General features: G+C 39.1%; 3 protein-coding genes and 1 non-coding gene across 6 annotated transcripts; 2 read left to right on the top strand and 2 right to left on the bottom strand.

Moving 5' to 3' along the window:
• Positions 1-405: 405 nt before the first annotated feature.
• Positions 406-3508, bottom strand: dnase1 (deoxyribonuclease I). 2 transcript variants are annotated; one of them, XM_088437414.1, is made up of 9 exons: positions 3389-3508; positions 2582-2749; positions 2386-2474; positions 2195-2281; positions 1434-1549; positions 1153-1265; positions 919-1073; positions 712-805; positions 406-543 (listed from the first exon to the last, which is right to left on the bottom strand). In XM_088437414.1, the coding sequence occupies exons 2-9, from the start codon at positions 2717-2719 to the stop codon at positions 493-495; spliced, it is 843 nt and encodes a 280-aa protein (XP_088293540.1). In that variant the 5' UTR covers positions 2720-2749; positions 3389-3508; the 3' UTR covers positions 406-492. The 2 variants fall into 2 exon arrangements, with proteins under 2 accessions (XP_088293540.1, XP_088293539.1); XM_088437413.1 differs by having other exon boundaries at positions 2582-2720.
• trnaq-uug (transfer RNA glutamine (anticodon UUG)) lies at positions 573-644 on the bottom strand. Its single transcript has one exon. It is a non-coding gene; the product is annotated as a tRNA-Gln (tRNA).
• Positions 3509-4454: 946 nt separating the features above from the next.
• naa60 (N-alpha-acetyltransferase 60, NatF catalytic subunit) lies at positions 4455-9234 on the top strand. Its single transcript, XM_088436078.1, has 7 exons — positions 4455-4666; positions 5549-5664; positions 5799-5928; positions 6120-6216; positions 6529-6763; positions 7733-7902; positions 7977-9234. The coding sequence occupies exons 2-6, from the start codon at positions 5555-5557 to the stop codon at positions 7887-7889; spliced, it is 729 nt and encodes a 242-aa protein (XP_088292204.1). The 5' UTR covers positions 4455-4666; positions 5549-5554; the 3' UTR covers positions 7890-7902; positions 7977-9234.
• A 1060-nt stretch (positions 9235-10294) lies between these two features.
• On the top strand, positions 10295-20571 carry carhsp1 (calcium regulated heat stable protein 1). Of its 2 annotated transcripts, none has more exons than XM_088437050.1 (5): positions 10295-10486; positions 18705-18762; positions 18879-18987; positions 19571-19693; positions 19934-20571. In XM_088437050.1, the coding sequence occupies exons 3-5, from the start codon at positions 18896-18898 to the stop codon at positions 20094-20096; spliced, it is 378 nt and encodes a 125-aa protein (XP_088293176.1). In that variant the 5' UTR covers positions 10295-10486; positions 18705-18762; positions 18879-18895; the 3' UTR covers positions 20097-20571. The 2 variants fall into 2 exon arrangements, with proteins under 2 accessions (XP_088293176.1, XP_088293175.1); XM_088437049.1 differs by having other exon boundaries at positions 10296-10486; positions 18647-18762.
• The last annotated feature ends 463 nt before the right edge of the window (positions 20572-21034 follow it).

Below are 21034 nucleotides of genomic sequence, written 5' to 3'. Positions count from 1 at the left end.
AATGATCATTATATAAACTGTGTATCTACATGAGTGGGCCACACAACTGTGAAAAGAGAAATCCGCAAAGTACTGCAAATATTCCAAGTACTGTTGGCAACAGCTTGAACATGACCGGCCAGCCAATCTGTCAATCAGCTCACGGGCACTCCTACAAGACGTGGTTGGCTCCTGGCACGACATTGACCAATAAGGGCAGGAATTGATTACAACATATTTGTAATTTCAATATGATCTACAGCATTTATAATAAGTGTTAGATTAAATAATTTATTTTTCAGATTTTTTCGGAATTAAAGTCAGCATCTTTTGTTCTTAAAATTCAGAAACGTTTGTACATGCACTCTTAATACCCTGTGTCATCCATGGCTTATTTAAGATAGAAAAGACATACACTGTTATTCATTTACTTAGCAGGGATTTTATTCTTCTTGCGCCCCAGTGTTTTCATCGGGAATGGGGGTGTTCCTTAGGGTGTCTTGATGCTAATGCTCAAACGAGCAGCTTCACCTCCACAGGGAAATGGTCACTGACAGCCATTGCCTGAAAAAGTATTTTTTTTAAGCGTGCGAAGGTTCCACTGAGATTTGAACTCAGATTACTGGATTCAAAGTCCAGAGTGCTAACCTTTACACCATGGAACCCTAAAGGTAACATTTGGAAAGTCCGACCTTGTATTCAAACACAAACTCAACCGCAAACATTTTTTACCATACTGAAGCTGAGATTGAGATCCATCATGAAGTCGTACACCTCAGCACTGTGGTCCTCTACTCCCTTCTTCATGTCATCAGTCACCACAATCCTAAAAACATCCAGATGGATGATGCTAAATGATTTGTGTCAAATGTTCGCCTGAGATCAATAATTATGTTCAATCAGATACCGTGTACATACGTTTGAGTGTATCTACTGTACCTGTCATATGCACAATCAGTGTGTGACACTGTGGTGTCAGCCTCATCAGGGATCAACCAATGGAAGCTCTTGTCTGTAAAGAGGCGGATCTGCATCCACTCCGAGCCTGTGACATAGCTGCAGTCTGTGTTGAAGTCGCCGAGAAGAATGATGTCCTGCAGTCGCAATGTACGTAGATCTGCCACTCGTTCACTTTCATGCAAAGACGTTCTTGCTCAGTAAAATCGTACTCACATTGATGTTCCATCTGCTACGGACATCGGTCACCACATCATACAGCTCGTCAACTTCCTGCAAGGCAAAGTCGGGTGAAGTGTGTTGTGGGATCAGAGCAAAGTTCCTCACGACTAGAAACAAGGGAATAAGGGAGAGGACATGAGAATGTTAGTTATTATCATTTAAAATGATTTTATCGTATAAGGATAAATATTTGATGTACCTTATGCTACAGTGTTCCAAAAAAAAAAAAAAAATATATATATATATATATATATATATATATATATATAGCCTACCAGTGTCATTTGAGGAAAACATGACAACAAAGGGCTCCCTTATAAAAGTGTCGGTCCCACAGGGCTCGCAACCGTCGTCGTAAGTGTAGTTTTTGGCTACTGACACCAACTCCTCTCTGGAAAATAAAAAAGCATACAGTTATAAATTTCTGCTGGTATACAGTATTTCAGCTTTATACCTAATGACTTTCTTCTGAAACCTAGATTGACATTTTGATTTTGTTCTCGTTCTGACACTTGTTTCTATTCAGATATTAATAATCAACTGAAAAATTAGTAGGCAGCTTATAGAGCTCATATGCACTTTATCCCAAAATAATAAAACAAAAGAAATGGAATATAAGGCAATGCTATCTGCATCGTGCTCATTTATACACAAAACGCAAAGTTGGGCTTTTAAAAAATAGACAGCAGCTGCTAATTTTGCTATGCTACAAAAATATAATAAATGAAGAAAAAATCATTTTAAAAAATGCTAACTTTTGAAATCTTAACAACAAAGTCACTTTAAAAACGAATTGCAGCAATGTTTCATCATGGCAGCAAAAGTCATTTCTCATTTGCTATGTGATGGATGAATCTTGATGAGGTCAAAATAATGATATCCTCGAAGAGTTGCCTTGTGTTTGTGTTGTTTTGCCTCCCTCTTCAGGTGAGTTTGAGTCATCCCAAACTGTGTTACGATTTTAAACCAGCATTATCAACAAAATACAAAGTAAATATATTGTAAAACCCCAAACTATTATATCACTGCTGTGTACCTGTACAGAAAGAGATACCGTTCCTTGTAGGAACTACGACCCAAAGGTTCACTGACAATGTGCTTGTACCGAAATTCTGGATGTCCTCTGAAAAAACAAGCAGGATTAATTCAATAGCACTTCTGACATATCTCAACACTGTCCACTTACTATAACAACTAAAATACACAATATTTTATGTTCATCCCAACTTGTTAACATGCTGCATGAGTTTTTTGGTGGCTGAGAGGTCATTGTCTCGGACCTCCTGGATCAGAATGATGTCATAGCGGTGGACGATCTGCAACAGCAACACAAAATCCATCATTAAAATGTTTGCTGTAGTCCTCTGCTCAGTAATTCCAACAATATCTCTAAAAGATGTCATTAGAGGTCGTTGGATCTGACCTTGCTGATGATGTTCATCAAGGTTGTGTTGGAAGCTTTCTTGTCGCCGAAAGACTTAATGTTGAAGGCTCCTAAGAGCAAAGATGTAGACAGCTGTAGCAAGGCCAAAAGGAGACCCAAAGTGTACACTGGATGCATCCTGGGAAATCATACAGAGGTTGGCTTTTGCTAGAAATTAAAAAAAAAAAAAAAAAGATCTAATTTTGCAACGTGTTGCAAAACAACGTTGACATCGGTTTACAGGAAGATTTTGTGCTTCATGCAAGGTGAAATATTACACTTACAGGATAATGTATTACTCAGGAGAGACCAAAGTTACCTTAAAAGTGTGGTCAAAGTTTTCCACATTTTAAAGTGTAAGGACTTAGTCAGAAATGAATGAAAACATACTTCAGTTCACTCACTTTTATTGTACTTGAGATTTTTTTACAATAACACAAACCATCAAACAAAAGCCACAAAAAGCGGATGCACAGATTAGTAATGAATTTACTGCCGTCTAAGTGGACGATCCTTTAATTGTTTTGCATGTCACTATATTCGGTATAGAACAGTAGATCTCAGTTTTTTTTCATGAATGTATAACAATTTAAGAGCTGAGCAAAGCATTCTTACATAAACCATACATTTACCATATAGAAAATTGCTGCCATTTTAATGATGCCTTTTTTAATTAATTAGGAATATTATACCATACGGTTGTCCCCCCCAAAAAAATTGTGTGCGCAAGTGCAATTTTGTTCAACTGAAAATATATTTGCAATACCCAGAAAGAAGAAAAATGACTCATAAGGTCACAGTATCTACCTGATCCTCATAGCCAGTGTGAATCCTCAAAGGTGCCTCTGCAACTTCTGAACTAAATCTCCGATATTCTTTATTTGACTGCGGGTGCATGTGACAACATCATCCTGGCCATGTTTGAAGATATGTGGAGTGTTGTGGATAGGCTACAAAGTAGCAGTAATTTGAGAGGTCATCACGTGGCAATGAAAGTTGCAAATGTCCACTCACAGAACATGCCTTTTATTTGTGGAAAAAAAAAAACATATGAAATTGCAGCAAAACACAGAGAGTGACAGAAAATAAACACACATGCAAAAAATAACCCCATTACTTTCTAGTTAACCTCAAATGTTTGCGATCACTTTGCTTTCAAAAATCACATTTTCTAACGATCTTTGCATGACTGTCACTGTGTTAATGACACAGATGATAAAATCAAATATATTTTCTCTACATTTCTCGACATTAAATGCTATTTTATAAAGTCTTTTGGCACGCCAAGCGCTGGGAAGGCAACAGATGACATAAATATTCGATAAGAAAGTTTATTTAAGGACTTGTTTTGAGTCTAGGACTTGAGCTTTAGTAGTTGGAACTGAATTGTTTGACGTTTTTATTTCAGGCGATTTGATGCACTAAATTAGTTTATTCTGTAACTAGTAGAAACACTGTAAAAGTAAAATAAACACGCTGATGATCGAGTTCATGCACGGCAAATTATACAAAAAATATAATATAAACATAGAGCAGTAACATGTCAATTTTAAAGTTTTTATAAAGTCAAATTAAAGTAACATGTAGAGATTAAGGTGAATTTAGGTTCCTCCTGAAACCAAAATCCATTAAGGGAAAATGCAGGGATAAACATACTTTTGAAAGGTGCAGTGAATATTGCAATTCAATTGAAATGTTTATGGATTATAATATATTTTACAAACGAAACGCTTACGCAATGTTTAAATTAAAACGTGTGTCGTTGTATTGCACTGTGACGAGTGTAGCGATTCATTAATAAGCCAGTAGGTGGATGCACCAAAAAGCCTGCCGTCAGAGGGGAAGGGGAAGCAAATGTCAGCGTGACGTCATTTCCGTAGCTGCAGTATACAGGAAAAAAACATCCGGTCTCAGTTTTTGACCAGGTTAGCTTACTTTAGCTTCAGCCTAAAATCGATGACAGTAATGAGAATCAAGAGTGGACGTGTGTTCTGTAATGCTGTATCCAAAGTAGGGATCCGCCCGGCTTGTAACCAAACAAGTTAAATCTCTTTGACTTTCCTTTGGTTCGAGGGTTGAAATAAGGTAGGAAACCGTTAGCCTATTTGAAATGTTAGCTTAACTGCTCTCATCTGACGTGAAGCAGCGTCAAGCTGTTTTTTTCCAACTCTCTGATAATTATAAAATGTGTTGTTCCATTGTAGCTTGTGTGGTTAAACTGAGCAGACCCCCCCCTCAAAAAAGTGTAAATGTTCTAAACTCAATGATCCAGTTGTGCAGGCAGTTTATTTTTTTTTTATCAATGTCTGCTACAAAGAGAATTAAAAAAAAAATCGCAATTTTGCAGAGCTTATAAAATAAATGTAATAAACTCGAATTTCTCATTCTGCACTGTAGCCCCTTTTTAGAAGTTGTTTATTTGATTTTGTTTCATTCTAATCACCATTCCCCTTGCGTGGCATATACATTTTAAGCTTCCTCACATTGTTCTCACTGTCAGCTTAATTGATTTTATGTTCCTAACTGCTGAGCCTGTGGTCTCCATTTGTAATCCATCGTACAGTGGCTTGCGAAACTATTTGGCCCCCTTGAACTTTGTTGTTCTTCATTCTTCACAAGAAATTACAGTTTTATATCCTTATGTTTGAAGCCTGAAATGTGGCAAAAAGGTCACAAAGTTCAAGGGGGCCAAATAATTTCGCAAGCCACTGTATATCGGCACTAGCTTGCTTGTGCAGTGTAGTTTAGCATTTACTGAATTAAAAGCGATATAAAGGATAAAGGATAAATCTTTATTATGAGGGCATCTAATGGTGACATTGTCATTCCAAGTTTGTGTTATTTGCCAACTGATCACAGAAATCAACTTTTACTTTACACTTTTCACTAATTTGTTCTCTCATAAAAACCTCAATAATCTGTGAGTTTGACTCATTCAGTCTACCGTTTCTTGTTTTTTTTTTCAAGGTGTGAATGAGTGACGTGGTGCCTCCCGCAGCTCTCAGTGAAGTCCAGCTACGGTTCCTGTGCCACGATGACATAGACAGCGTGAAACTGCTCTGTGGTGACTGGTTCCCGATTGAGTAAGGATGATTTTATGGAGAGAGTGTTCATGTTCAATTTAAACGTTTCATGTTCACACCGCAGTTTTTTTTGTTTTTTTTTTTGGCCTTGATCGCTGAATAACATCATGTTTTGACTTGTGACCTGAACCCAGGTACCCAGACTCATGGTACCAGGACATCACCTCAAACAAGAAGTTCTTTTCTCTCGCTGCCACCTTCAGAGGAGGCATTGTGGGAATGATTGTGGCTGAGATCAAAAGTCGGACCAAAGTACATAAAGAGGTAGGATGATATGACCATGCCAATGAAATGATTAGTTTACTTTTCATTTAAAAAAAAACGTCTTTATTAAACATGTTTTCTTCTTAAAAAAAATTGCTTTTGTGGGTGTATAATGAAAGGCATCTCAATTCAGTTGAACAATTACTGTAATGTTTCAGCGAATGCCGTTTTTGATTGTTTATGTGTGTCAGGATGGAGATGTTCTTGCATCTAGTTTCCCTGTGGACACACAGGTAGCCTATATCCTCAGCCTGGGAGTGGTGAAAGAGTTCCGGAAACATGGCATAGGTATTGTTTACTTTCCTACTGAAAGCGCTCACAAGAATTCAAAACATTGTCACCATAACCGCTAGCACCAATAGCGCCACAAAATCTCAATTTAAAGACTCATTGTGTCCCCATGTAATATAAATCGCAGTTACTAGACCTACCATTAAATATGACAACACGTTGTTTTGATAGAACACATTTATTGACACCTTATTGAAATTTAGAGCGAGTTTTCAAAACTAATAACTGTAAATATATCACACGGTTACTTTAAATGGCAAATCTCATCTATTTTGACATGGGTCTTTTTCTGCCCGTGTCTCCATTCAGGCTCCTTACTGCTGGACAGTCTGAAGGAGCACATTTCCACAACAGCCCAGGACCACTGCAAGGCAATCTACCTGCATGTTCTCACCACCAATAACACTGCCATCCACTTCTACGAGAACAGGGACTTCAAGCAACATCACTACCTGCCCTACTACTACTCCATACGCGGCGTCCTGAAAGATGGATTCACATATGTGCTATACATCAATGGGGGTCATCCGCCTTGGACAATATTATATCCTTTTGGTCGAAGCGGACATTTTTTTTCTTTACTCTAAGCGTTTTTAGTCTGCAGAGCGTGTTGATTTGAGATTTGAGTTCACAAAGTGTAGAATAAGAGTTACAGTTCAACAACTACTGGTGAAATAGAGCCAAACCATTTAAACAGGGCGTATGCCGAGGCTGAATAATTTGGTGGAAAAAATCCAACAGATCCAATTGGAATTGTTTTTCTCCTTTCAACATAGTAACTTTTTATGCTGTGTTTTTTTTTCTAAAACTCTTCCCAGTTATTTTTTATCACACGAGCAATGGAAGCAACATGCCCCAATCAAGATATGTGATGTGCAACTTCTTTTCAAGGGGTATAGAGAAGTGCAAGAGAAATTGAACACAATAAAATAGTTCTGTAGTGTCTCATTTTGGACACTGAGTGGCGCCCACTTACTGACATACATACAGAAGAAATTGAAAACCCACTCAGAGGTCATGTGTCATGCGACCTACAGAAATGTTGTGTCCTAACTGCTGAGCTGGTGGTAAATTTAAGAAATGCAAGACTTATTTTTTGTAAAACAACACCGACCAAAGCCAAATGTCCAGTAATGGACCAGATGGCGAAGGATTTTACCTGCACTGAGCAGTAGCACAATGAAGCTAGATGCTATTGCTAACGTGAAGGCTAGTTTAGTGTTCAACTCTACTGGTCACTTCCGCTTGTAAGATGCAGTGCTCATCGAGGCATTGCTTGAAAAAGTCTGAATTTTTGTCTGTTGGTATGGACAGCAGATTCATGTGTTCGATCCTATTTTTTCTAAGAGCTTCTCAAAGTCTTGCGGGTCAGATCCAGGCCGCAGGATGCGGTAAATGTCACGCTTGGCCAAACTATGTAAGCCTCTCACTTGACATGACGGGAATTCTTGTCCGTGGCACTAGCGAGTTGATGACATCGGTCCGTTTATTTTTCTTTAACTCGGGATTCCACTGATTATATCCAGCACATTGGTGCAACTCTAGCCAACCTCAGCCCCTGCTCCATCCCACAGAGGTTATATCGACAGGCCCAGACTCTGCTGCGATCTCTGCTACCGTGGTCCAATATCGCCTCCAAGACTGGCATACAATACAGCCGAACAATGTGACGCAACGTTGCCGGTTTGTGTCCCGTTCCCGCTATTTATTTCATTTCTCTTTCTAATGTTCTCTCTCCCCCTTTTTTCCCTCTCCAGGAGCCCCAAGTGTTCAGTTTTTTTTCACCAGTCTTCCCTAATGCAGTTCTATCGTGGAACGGACAAAGATCCTGGGTCTATCCCGACTCGGTGCAAGTTTGACGCACCGTATCTGCGCGCGCGTCGCTGAAAATTGTGCCCGCACCGCATCGTTCTCAAAAGTGCAATGTGACTGATGGTGCGGAGCATTTGGGAGCGGGGGGGGTCATCAGGTATTCTATCTCAACACTACTATTTCATTCCATCGTTGTGACAGGAGTGTGCGTTCAGTGTAGCACCAGAACTAAGCAGTAATGAGCTATCTATGGAATAGAGTCCAGTGGGTCAAAACTGACCTAAATTTTACATTTTCGCCTCATCCAGTTAATTAACATGTATGTCTACATTTGGATTGTGATATATACTCAGATCATTGATTTCACGTACAGGATCAAGTACGGTGTCTGATATTGCGGCTGCCGATTTTGAGTCCATGATTTAAGTTCATTTCAAATTGTGACATAGGGACCCAAGAACAAATCGCGCTGGACTGTGAATCTAGCGACGCTTGTAAGTGTAAAATAGATTTGAATCTTGCATTGGGAACAGCGGAACACAATGTAGATGGGCAATTATTTTCATCGGTGTTAAATGATGTTCCCTTTTTAAAACTGATGACATTTTATGTGTGCAATAACCAAATAAATGTACTGTATTGGTTACTTGAGCGCCGGCACAGACCAACACGTTTTAGCTCATCGCTACTGTTGAAAAAGGCTGCAAAACAATGTTTACAGGCGTTTTGAATTCAGCAGTAGCGTTTTAAAAGTCTGGGATGGCTGCTATGGTTGCCTTTCCAAACTATCCATATATATAATCCGTATAATGGCGCAGATGCTCTGGTAGTTGAAAGGTTATGCAGTCTCCTGTCTGTGAAGTTGCTGCTAATGTAAATGAATGATTTAAATTATGATTCAGATTTGAATTCAACATTTGCTTGATTTATAGAGATGATAGTGTATAAACAATGCTCCCTAAATATATATATTTGTTCCTCTTAATGGGTCTGTGAGTGTGTGTGTGTGTGTGTATGCGCAAAGTCTGGAATTAGCACATATAAGGTGCCAAATATTGGTCTAAATACGTTCAGCCTAACTAGTTAACCCACTTTGTCACTTATGTAAAAGTGACTGTGAAATGTGTTTGTTCAAAGGTGTGAATTTCAAAAGAACATTTCAGACAGTTTGTATGCAATACAATTTCCTTGGATTCTAACAACTATTTGACTCCTTTGTTTTATGTCTTTTAAATCCAGCCTTCTTTTAACATTGTTCCCATTAGAACAATGACTTTTTTTTTGCCGACAAAAGTTTCCTCCCGTCCTATCGAGCGAGATGAAGCGGACGGGCTTTGGAGGGTAAGATTTTGGCGCCGCGATAATCAAAATGGTGCTGACCTTTCCTGTGTTTGTATGAGTATGGTATATATGTAATAAAAGAGGACTTGAAGATGTAGTTGTGAGAGAAGAAGATGCAGGAGACATTTAGAGGGAGGCAATTCATTCTCTGTAGGGAAAAAGTGAAAGTAAAATATCCTTTTCATTCCTCAGCAGATAATACTCTTTTATGACATCTTATGATGGAATTTTGATGTCAGGCTTGCACTTTTATTTTACAGCAAATTTGACCCAGTTTTGTTTCCATTCACATTGCGTTTATATTTCCCTTGCCACTAGAGGCCACTGTTGCATTGTAAAAAAGCAAAAGACTTTGATATACATTTTTAAATTATCACTTCAAATTCAAAATACAGCTTCAGAATGGCTGCACAATATTATCCAAAACAAAACTTTCTTCCACAAGGTAGAAGAAAGAACTCAAAACCTTTATCTCCGTTTGCGTGTCATGTAACAAAATAACATGATGATGCAGAGTATAGTACAGAAGAAGCTGAGCCGTGGAGCAAAGGTCTTCCATCTTTCATCCCACCTTCTCTTTTGGTCACAACTCACAATTTACTTGTCCTGAGTCGTGACAATTGTAGTAGCCAAAACCGTTCTTTCCACAGACCGAGGTATCTGCAAAACTGCAGCAGCTCTTCGCTCTTCAAATCCCCAATTTCGTTGTACACCATAGCAATGACTATAAAGATATTTTATAATTCATTTGTTTTTACGCATCTACTTTCATTTAAGTAAAGACAACCGGTACTTTTCCTCTGAGCAGATCTAAGTGATGTCCAAAAATCACCAAATTGCGTGCTGTTGATTTTGTTTTTGTGAAAGCCCGCTTCTTGCCGTCATTACGGTAACGTGCTATTATGTGACGTCACTACCTGGGCGGCTCCGCCCATTCAGTAAAATAGTGAGAGGCATCGTAACAAACAATGTTGCTGGAAGTTCTTGGGTGAATCCAACCTCGCCATCTGAGCAACGCAGGACCTTCACAACCTGTTCGACGGAAATCATCTAAATAACGCAGCACCTGATTTGCTTTGGCCCGTCAACGTTCTGCGCCACGTGAAAGGAGACGGTGAGTCAGTGACTCAAATGTTCACTTTCGGAACATCATCGATTTAAAAAAAAAAAAAAATCTACAATCTATTGCGGGTTCCTTTTGCGATTTTCACTTGTGCGTTTAATAGCGTTCGTGACAGGCATTCTTTGTTGCTAGAAAACGCACCGCTCCCTATGAGTTAATGAAGTTCTGAGTTAATAAAGTGCTGCAACTTAGGTGAGACTGGCTAAATGTTGATTACCATTTCATTATCGTTTTATGTGTGTGCGTGCGTTAGGTATGTTTATGTTGCGTGTGCGTGTTAGGTATGTATAGGTTGCGGGTATACAGCTGTTGTAACTTGCCCGTCAAATGCAAAAGAGACGTTTTTTCGTACACATATAAAAAAAGAAAGATTATGCAATCACCAGGAACTATAATTGGTGCCAGCACAATCGATCGAAATAGGAGGAAATAAGCCAATTCAAAATCCAGGCATTACAAACGCACTTGTTCTTTGAAGTTGTTTCCCTTTTTTAGGCACTTTAGAAGGAATGTAAATGCCATAACTCAGACCTCTAAACATAAATGAAAAAATGGCTAGATGCACCTTTCATGCAAAACAGCAATTACTTGCATTGATCTACAGACCAATTAAAGGGACAGTGTGTAACATTGTAATATTTTTTAATACTAAATGTATTAATTGTAATGCACAGTGCACATTGGTTGAAAGCAATGTTTAAAGTCAAGCATTAAAAAACCTTTGTGTTATATTGCTTTTTATATGATCTGAATGAATAAATCGCTTGCACATAGTTCTGAGATGCCTTTCTAATTGACGCCATTTGAATATCTATCTATCTATCTATCTATCTATCTATCTATCTATCTATCTATCTATCTATCTATCTATCTACCTATCTATCTATCTATCTATCTATCTATCTATTTTTTATTTTTTTACAACAATATATATACAGGTGGTGGCTGCTATTCACTGGGAACTGGAACCAGCGAGTTGAGTTTGACACCCATGATCTTGAGCATTAAGAACATAGGTTACGCCTGGTTTAAGAAATAGGAGAGATTTAGAACATAAAAAAAAAAAAAACCCACACATTTTAGCTGCTGAATTGTCTTGCAGTCTTTTGACACTTCCTTGTATCCACCTCCTGCTAAAAGGTATCAGTAAGGGAATGAACAAACATAAAATCCGTCACAATTTTGGACTTACATCACAAAGGCCTAAAAAATATAGATGGTTTATATCGTTTTGCGATTTGCTCTGCAAGCAAATGTGTAGGCATAGCTCAAGTAAATGCAATGCAAGGAGGATTAGCAGAGGTGCAGAGGGAACCTCGTTGACGCATGTTTTTGTTTGAAACATAAAACATCAGATGACGGGGTGGGCAAGTGGTTCGTTGAAGTTGATGGGTTTGTCACCATGACTATTGATGTCACGCAGCTGACTACAACAGGTTGAAGTCCACTAACGGGCCAAATAGCTTGAGGTTGTAATTTCATACTTGCGTATTGAATTTGTGACCTTCTTTTTTACGCCCAGTTTTTAACAATAGTTCCTTTTTTTTTGCATTATAGTTCATGCAATTATCGCATCGCTCGGGCACGATGCAACACCTCTCCATATTTTTCACCTGAGCCAAATAAATGGTTGCAAGCAGGAGGTGGAGGGGTACACCGTACAGATGTCAAATTTAGCCCCTGTCGAGCTCATTTACTGACATTCAAAATAAAAAATAGTGTCCATTTTGGACATGTTGTAATTCAGATTTTATTTAATCATGCATTTCCCCCGATTTTTGCTTGAATCCTGTCAACGGCAATTCGCAAATGGGGGTGCGATAGAAATTTTTGTGTTGACACCCCAAAACCACGGGGTGGCGCTAGCGGCCAAAGTATGACATTTGCAAGCCTTTCAATGACTTCGATGATTGGCTTAGCCTGGACTCCCATAATGCAAGTCTTCAAAAGTCATAATACTCTAACATAATAATATTCCTACTTCAATTTCATAAAGATATAAATATACAGCGTAGTTACTTTTGCCATTCGCATTTTTACAATTTTTGTACATAAAGGTTCACCCCCAAAACAATCTTTAGACATGTATGAATAGGGCTGATGCCCTAAACATTTTGATATTTATTTTTTATTATTTTTTTTAATACCTCTGACCCGAGTAGGTAATTAACACATTAAAGCTAACGGCCGCCAAACATGGAACACACACCGTACTCTTTGTGTTTGATACCTAATTGTGATCATTTTCTTCCAGTTTTTATTGTAACCCAATCCTTATTCAGTCTGCTTAATCACACAGGAACCTCAATTATCACCATGGACACCAATTCATATTCTGTATGCCCTACAAAACACAGAAAAGTAGGAAAATAAAATACAGCATGTATCAATGGCGTATTTGTCATGTATGTAGTGTCTTACAGCAGGAAAGCTTTTTTGTTGCTGAAAGCAAAAATCTTGTATCATTTTTAGGGATGTTCTTGAGTACTCATTCTTACTAAGAATAGATAGCGCGATTGCTATTGATAGATAAAATTTTAATTCATGTAGTAGTAGATTTTGACCTGGTAAATTCAGAGGTTCATTTGATCTCATACAATCGAAGATGAAAAGTTATTTTTATGACGTAACACGGTGTGAAACTGTGTCACGAAATATAGGTTGGACATCCAAGTACGTGCACTACAAAAAAAAAAAAAAAACATAGTCATTTCATCAGTAAAAAACACAAATTGGCGTTGTAGTGACTTGAGTCGATAACGGATGAAAATGTGAGGGCTGAATTTGCTGCGTCATAATGGTTTTGTGCTCTTATGTTTTTTGGACTCGATGCCCTTCTTCCCATCAGCTGTGTGAAAATCGAGCAGGTCGTGCTGACCCAATTGTGACAAGCACTATGTAAGACCCAGCAAATATGCCACAATTCTGTCTTTTGGAAGCGTGTCTGTTTTGTAAAATGGCTTTCTTTATTCAGCGGTAGGCCTGAAAGATAAGTTGTTTTGGGACTGAAATTGCAATCTCAGGCAAGTGATTTAGGGATTGTTTCGTAATCCGTTTAAAAAAAAAAACGGCCTTAAGATTATTTATTTTATCATCGAAGTTTTCTGCGACGTGGCTGTGTTATTATATATTTTGCATTTTGACTCATCTTTCAAGGAGAATATCGTTTGCTATATCTATGTAAATATGGGTGCTGCCATGTGAAAGATTGACCTCCATTCTTCAGTTAGAATTGACGTAGGTAATAGCTGTGTTTTAAGTGTGGAAACACTGCCATCCGATGGTCATAGTTATCACTACAGTGCTCAATTGGCTTATATCTTATATATGTCAGCTACCCTTCATAAAAAAGTATTTGAGGAGAATTTTGTTATTTATTATTGTTATTATTATTATAAAAGATGAGAATTCTCGTCCATGGCACTGAAAGAGTTAAAATATGCCATGCAATGCTACTGCAGAACGGAAAACTTGGAGAAGCGGTACAGATTGTCTCGTACAATAGTAGCATGTAATTTGACCAACAATTAAATCTAGACATTTTTTAGAAATACAAGTTGGTTTTTCAATACACTAATTTATAATCAATATAAACAGATGCGCCACTGTCCATGTGACTTTCAAGTATTAAAATTGCCCTTTTCAATCTTGGATATGATTGCGTATTGTAGATCATTTGAAAAAGTCCAAACATACGATGATGTCATTCGGTTTACGTGCGTTTTGACGACAAGCTAACAAACAAGGTGCGAATTTACGTTCAGTGAAGGGATGCGGCGCTGACGCATGTCGAGGATGAATCATCCCGTTGCAGGATCAGAACCCTCATCTTCAGTTGCGTCAACACATCCCATTTGGCCTTCTCCATGCATACGCACACCCACACACGCTTTCAAGCCCACAAAGGACGCAATATAATGGGCAGCTTGTGTTTGAGGTTCACGCTCTCTGCCTTAGCGGCTCACCGCTGGCTCCGTAGTGGACGTGAGTTAGCTTCCGTCTCATGCCGATGGATTCGGGTCTTCAAAAGCCGCCTGAAGCAAGCGGTGGTCCTTGCATACGTTAAGACTGGCTGAATTTGGTTTTGTGAGCATATTCAGAAAGATGCTGATATTTGATGATAAAACACGTATTTAATGGCAAGAAATAGTGATAGCTTGCTTGGCTATATCAATATGTCTTACGCTTTTTATTTAAATACGCCCAGGGCATTTAATGAATTAAACATGTTTTTCATAATTATATTTTGCCCATTGTTCAAACTTTGCTGCTTTGGCTGTTAGTTGACGCGCTGACTTTTATTTAGCGTCTTTTTCCTTTCGGTATGTTCAACCACATTATGTAAGCAATGCCTTGTTTTTCACGATTAATCGGGACCAAAAATCCCCCAAGAAAAGTGAAATCCGCCAAGTTTTAAATATATTTAAGGCAAATATTACTGCTGTACTGTAGATACTTCAATCATAAATGATTCAACTTTATACAGTAAGTGTACTGTTATCCCTTCCCGGTTCCATCCCTTGTCCGTAGTCAGGATCACAAAAATCCGCAGTTGCCCTCGGATAGCGCTCGGAAGTCGGATCACAGTGAAGCCTCTAGCTGACCAAACACAATAACGAGCAAAGTTTACATGTGAAATTCCAATTTATTACACAAGAAATCGAAGTAAGAGATTTACAACCATTTGCTGCCGCTCCCTCACAGCTTGTGTGTGAGTCTCATGAGGAGGACTGCTCAGCCAATCTGTCGAATAAACTCACGGGCACTCCTCCAAGATACGCGATTGGCTCCCAGCGCGACCTTCGACCAATAAGGGCAAGGCTGGAAACGACTCCTGGACGGGATGGGAAAGGATAACAGTACAGTTACTGTACACTATTCTGTATATATTTAGTTTCATCAAAATAACTGCCCAGTTTTCTAGTTGCAAAACATTCACGTTACACATTTGCACCCCCCCCCCCCCCCCCCCAAAAAAAAAAAAAAAAAAAATCAAGGTCAGATTCTTTTTTTTTTTTTTCAACAGCAAAGTGCTTGTGTGCATAATGGGTCCTAACAATCTAATTGGAATAATCAATTGGGGTCTAATGCTTTCATGCAACGATTTGTAGACATTTCTTGTTCCATTGATGACTACGGCACAACCACAGAGCTTTTGTGGTCTGTAAGTAAGGGCCCGGCAGGATGGGAGGCGACAGGACTTCCCGCCACATAAAAAGGATGGTCGCGTTCGAGACAATTCAAGGATATCACCTTGGAGAAAAAAAAAATAAATCCTGTTGTCTGTGGATTAAGAGCATTTTTGTCGATTTGTTTACTGTTTGAAGGGTGTATTATGAAAAACATGGGTCTGGAATCAGATGTATTTGACTTTCATGACATTAATATTCATCAGCTGTAATGTTAATGGAGCCGTAAAAGCCATTGTCAAACACGTGTTAGGTCAGGGGCCACATGCAGGAAAATCTATTCTGAAGTGGGCGGGACTTGTAAAATGATGGAACATGCCAGTACTTTAAAAACAAGTAGTGTCACATGTATATGATATACAGAGGTGGGCAACTTACATTTTTTAGTTTTAGTTTATTCTTCAACAGTTCATTTACTTGTGCATTGTTTGGCAAGATCTTTGTTTTTTGGCGCCCCCTCTGGCTGCTGTTGAAATTACATTTTGTAGTGAGGAAGTGAGGCTCAGTTGAGATTTGGCGCGCAAGTGTTTAAGTTGTACTTTCTTTATCAGACTGTTGTCATTTATGACAATATGCCCCAAATTAGTTTGTTTGTTGATCCAACAGTTTGTGACTGCGGCTAATACGCTAGCCAATCAAATGAACAAATTTGAGGTGCACACTTATTCGCCCTTCCAAAATTCATCCATATCATTACGCATGTCTGATCTGCAACTATTGCAAATATTTGATTGAGGTTATTAGTACCAAATATGCGCGTTCACTTACTTTCAATAAATACACGATATTAGTTTAAATCCACTGTTAATTCTTGTGATTTCGATAACGATTGGGTCACGATTTATGAGCAACCTATGTAGAAATTCCAGAGTTCACGCACTGTTTCCTCCCTCTGTATAATTGACCTTTGTAATATGAGTTTCCTGTAAACAGGATTTCAGATTGATTTGATGGTCTGTCCCTATTTCAAAGTGAAGCAGTGAGATCAGCGGATTGTTGAAATTGGTCATCCTTCCTGTTTTGTGCGTGTGCGTGTTTTCATTCACCCCGCTGGGCTGGTATTTGCTGTATCAGCAGGCTCTCTGGTTAGTACTAACAGTGACCAATTTTGGAAAATTCCACAACGCTCAGGTGTGTGTGTGTGTGTGTGTGTGTGAGTGCGCGTATGACGTACACAAACTTCAGTGGAACTTGTGCTACCGTTCTATTTGATTTGATTGTGTGGTGATAGTCACCTACCAGTAAATCTGTTTTTTTTCACCCTTCTTTGGTACTTTTTTAAATACAAACTTTATGTAATATCAAGTAATCTATTTGTCTCCCATTGTGTGTTATGAAGTGCAAAATCCAACAACGGAGAGCCCGGATTGTCGAATAACAGAAATTGTAATATTAGCGATAATTGCAAGTGACGATACCTTGAAATATGGTCATGGATCGGCTTGATGGCGATGTATATATTTTTTATTTATGATGTTTTCTGATTGTATACTTGTATATTATATATACGTAGCACTTACTGTATTATTTTGGTACCGGTTTTTAATATGTACAATGTTTATGTTTTTTTCTAGGGTTCTAAACGCATTAGCTATTTAACGTAGGTTTGGATTGCCCGTCTTACGACCCCAACCGCGGAACGGATTAATGTCGTTACACGGGGGCCCACTGCATACGCACAACGCAAGATTCTAATGCGTTTGCTCCTTCTAAACATCTTTGCTTGCGATTGCCAAGTTGAAATCTTTTCCCCTGTTTGAGCGGGTGTCATCGGTCATAAATCAACAGCACAGTTGCTGTGTGGTGTGGAGAAACTGTAATCTCATCAAAGTCCCGTCTATTGAGTTAGGAGGGCGGCTGGCCTTTGTGCTGACTTTTTTTCTCTTCGTTCAAACTGTGTGATGCGTTTAGCTTATAACTGTGAATGTGAGTGCTAGTAGAGGTGTGATGTGATTTTTTTTTTTTTTTTTTGTAAAACAGATGACTTTAATAACGTGTTAATCTTCATTTGATTGTTATTCGTCCTAAAGACCCACTGCTCACTTTTCCAAGTTTCCTTTATAATGAATAATTCAGTTTAGATTGACACCATCCAATAGGCTTTCATTTAACATGCCGTTCCTGTCCTTGCTTTAGTTGTTTTGTTTTTTTTTTGAGGTGGTGCTCCGGTGGTCTGTCTGTCAACCCCAGATGGTCTTTGCAGGGTGTTTTCGTTGCAGTCTGTCCTCTTCTACTGTAATCCCCAACCCTCCCCTTCCCGTCTCCTCAAGACACTATCTCATGAATCCAGACTGAACCCTAGTCTCAAAATGTGTCTGCTGCTGCGGTGCCGAAACGATTCGAGTCCAAGTGGTAATAGGAGTGTTTTCATTTTGAGGAAAAACCTTATCAAGATGATGCAAAATCTCTATTAAGTGTTTAAATGTCCTTTATGGGCAGGAATGACTGTGAAGTCAAATCCATTTTCTGGTTCGTCAAATGCTTTGCTAGTTTTGAAATCGGAGGCCGATAAAAACTGTTAAAAATAGGTGAATAGGTAAAAATAGACAACTTGAAGACAACCAGAAATTTGAAGTAGGTTGAGCATTTCGTGGGCCACATAAAATGATGTGATCGGGCCTTTAGTTTCACACCTGTGATGTAGAACCCTTCATGAGTCGTCGCTATTACAATTACGATTTTTCGATTAAGGACTCAGAAGGAAAAATATATGCAACAGAACCAAGAATAATAACTTGATTCGCCGCTGACATGGCCCTTTCACAAAATGAGTTCTCCTCCCCTGATTTAGATTCAAACCCGATGGATAAATCCTGATACCACCTTGTAATACTGAAATACATCTCAATCTCGTATCGTATCTCTTATCTCGCTTTTGAGAGGGTAAACACAAATACGACATGCGTTAACTGGAGTTACTAACCTGAGACTGAAATATATTTTTGGCTTGTCCTCCACTCAGGGTCCTTGAATCCCTTTTAGGTGCCTACCTATTTTCATCCACCACCATGTCTTCACAGGAACGATCAGCGCCGCCGCCGTTGAACTCCGGAGGATCACCAACCGATGGGACAAAAGGTATACTTATTGTACGACTTTGTCGGAGAACAAAATTTGTTGAAGCGCTGCTGTGTGTAAGAGGTGTTTTGTATTATGATGTGATGTTTGTTTGTTTTTCCCTCCCGTCCAATCAGAGTCCCTGAAGCCTCCGATGTGCAGGGACAGAGATCGCTCACCTTCACCCATGCGGGGCTTGAACATTCCTAGCCCCATGCCCACTCGTAGGAACAGGACCTGTTCAGCGTGAGGGCACACACACACACACACACACACACACACACACACACGTTCCCGTGCTGTTATCATAAACACACCAGTTTTGTCTGCTAGCTGAGGACATGAGTCGTAAATCTTGCGCCAAATTTATAAGTGTGCTTCAAGCCACGGCACATCTTGGAGGCACTTTTTCAGGGGGGAAAAATTGTTCAGCTCTGGCTCGGTTGTTGTCACGAGGGAAAGTTAGGTAAGGCAAATGCGCAAAAAAAATGTTCAGCTCTGGCTCGGTTGTTGTCACGAGGGAAAGTTAGGTAAGGCAAACTGCGCAAAGTGACGCACGGGACGCTAAGCCATTGGTAATTTATGCCCCGCATGCATACCTAAATCGACCTAAATCTAAATCTCGGGGGTAAAAATAACCAAATCTTCATTGTATATAATTAAGAAGAGGGTAAAAATTCTTCACGCTTTCCTTTCATATGATATTCTACTTCAATCCGAGTCAAAGTATTTCTCCTACTATTTAAGCACTTTTGTTGGAGTATACTTCCAAATATGTAATCTGCTTGCGATGAAATAACCACGGATATCGTTCATCATTTCCATACAGGGCAGCTCGCGCATCAGAAGGTCCGGTGTTTTCTGGTGTGTGCAAATGTTTTTCCCGCTCCAAAGGCCATGGCTTCATCATACCTGCTGATGGGGGAAGCGACATCTTTGTCCACATCTCAGAGTAAGCTCATAATCGTGCGCTCGATATCATGCTCTGCCGACAATAACTGTCCGTTGGTGATAGTATGAAGTATTTCCTGCTGTGGTGTCTTTAATTGGATATACTGTAATATATTATGAGAATACTGGGGATGTTCGATACCATTTTTTTTTTCAAACCGATAGCGGTATGAGTACGCAACTCCAGGCCTATCCAAATAAAGTGGACTTGATCAATTGCATTGAAATATTCACGTTTCAGCATCGAGGGCGAGTACGTGCCGATTGAAGGTGATGAGGTGAGCTACAAGGTGTGCGCCATCCCTCCAAAGTTTGAGAAGGTCCAGGCGGTCGAGGTGACCATCACCCACCTCAAACCAGGAACTAAACACGAGACCTGGACTGGAAATGTCGTTAACAGCTGAATATTTGACTAACAAGTTCCGGATGACGGGGTTACTAGCCTGAAGCACATCAGTAGTGCAAATTAGAAGGGACTCTTAACTATTCTTCTCTTTTGTCCTCGGGCAAATAGTTGTCTATACTTTGAAACAAAAATAGACAGTTGGTATTGAGATACATAGACTTACGGTGGAGGCGCTTATCACACAAAAGCTTCAAATATTTCGGTAGTTAACTTTTTGACACTGTGGAAGATTTACCGTGTTTGGAGTCGTGCTTTATTATTTGAGAAGAGCTATACCGTGTTGTGGCTATTGTTCAACCATTTTGGAATTTCTGGTACAGCATCACAAGTTTTTTTTTTCCCCCTCTCAAACAAGGTCAACACTGTGCCTACTTCTGCCGTCGGAACTTAAACTTCTTGTGCCTGATACATTTGTACTCTGTATTTGATCATTTGTGGTTGGATATATTAAAGAGTTGTCAGCATCTAAGTGAGCTTCGCCTATTTCATAATTCAACACTTAGGTGTCCGTCGCATTGTACCTTACTGTTATTGTGATTCAAACACACGAGTGTGCAAAGAGGAAGTGATGTTAACCACCTAACCGGATATGAAACGAATTGTAAGGAAACGTATGGCTGTTCAGCTCAATATGTGCAATGAAAACAAACAGATGGAATATGCCAAGAAAATGTAGAAAAGAACTACAATTTTATCACAATAAGCGTGGATTTGCTGCCATCGTCTGTCCATAATTAGTTAGTACTATTAAGGAGCAGTGGTAAGTAAATACGTTCTTCTTTTAAGTACCTCTCAGACTTCGAACATAAACATAGATAGATAGATAGATAGATAGATAGATAGATAGATAGATAGATAGATAGATAGATAGATAGATAGATAGATAGATAGATAGATAGATAGATAGATAGATAGATAGATAGATAGATAGATAGA

Source organism: Hippichthys cyanospilos, chromosome 16, assembly GCF_059441005.1.
Source record: "Hippichthys cyanospilos isolate Australia breed blue-spotted pipefish chromosome 16, RoL_Hcya_1.0, whole genome shotgun sequence".
Lineage (NCBI taxonomy): Eukaryota > Metazoa > Chordata > Actinopteri > Syngnathiformes > Syngnathidae > Hippichthys > Hippichthys cyanospilos.
The sequence above is the reverse complement of the archived record's forward strand: the minus strand, read 5'-3'. Positions and strand labels throughout refer to the sequence as shown.

Excerpts from the sequence above, each read along its gene's own strand:
- naa60 (XM_088436078.1), top strand. The coding sequence starts at position 5,555 with ATGAGTGACGTGGTGCCTCCCGCAGCTCTCAGTGAAGTCCAGCTACGG. Across the intron at positions 5,929-6,119 it reads GGACCAAAGTACATAAAGAG|GATGGAGATGTTCTTGCATC; the intron begins GTAGGATGATAT and ends TATGTGTGTCAG. Across the intron at positions 6,217-6,528 it reads GTTCCGGAAACATGGCATAG|GCTCCTTACTGCTGGACAGT; the intron begins GTATTGTTTACT and ends GTCTCCATTCAG.
- carhsp1 (XM_088437049.1), top strand. The coding sequence starts at position 18,693 with ATGTCTTCACAGGAACGATCAGCGCCGCCGCCGTTGAACTCCGGAGGA. Across the intron at positions 18,988-19,570 it reads AGGAACAGGACCTGTTCAGC|GGCAGCTCGCGCATCAGAAG; the intron begins GTGAGGGCACAC and ends ATTTCCATACAG. Across the intron at positions 19,694-19,933 it reads ATCTTTGTCCACATCTCAGA|CATCGAGGGCGAGTACGTGC; the intron begins GTAAGCTCATAA and ends TTCACGTTTCAG.
- dnase1 (XM_088437413.1), bottom strand. Across the intron at positions 806-918 it reads ACTGATTGTGCATATGACAG|GATTGTGGTGACTGATGACA; the intron begins GTACAGTAGATA and ends GGATGTTTTTAG. Across the intron at positions 544-711 it reads TCAATCTCAGCTTCAGTATG|GCAATGGCTGTCAGTGACCA; the intron begins GTAAAAAATGTT and ends ATACTTTTTCAG.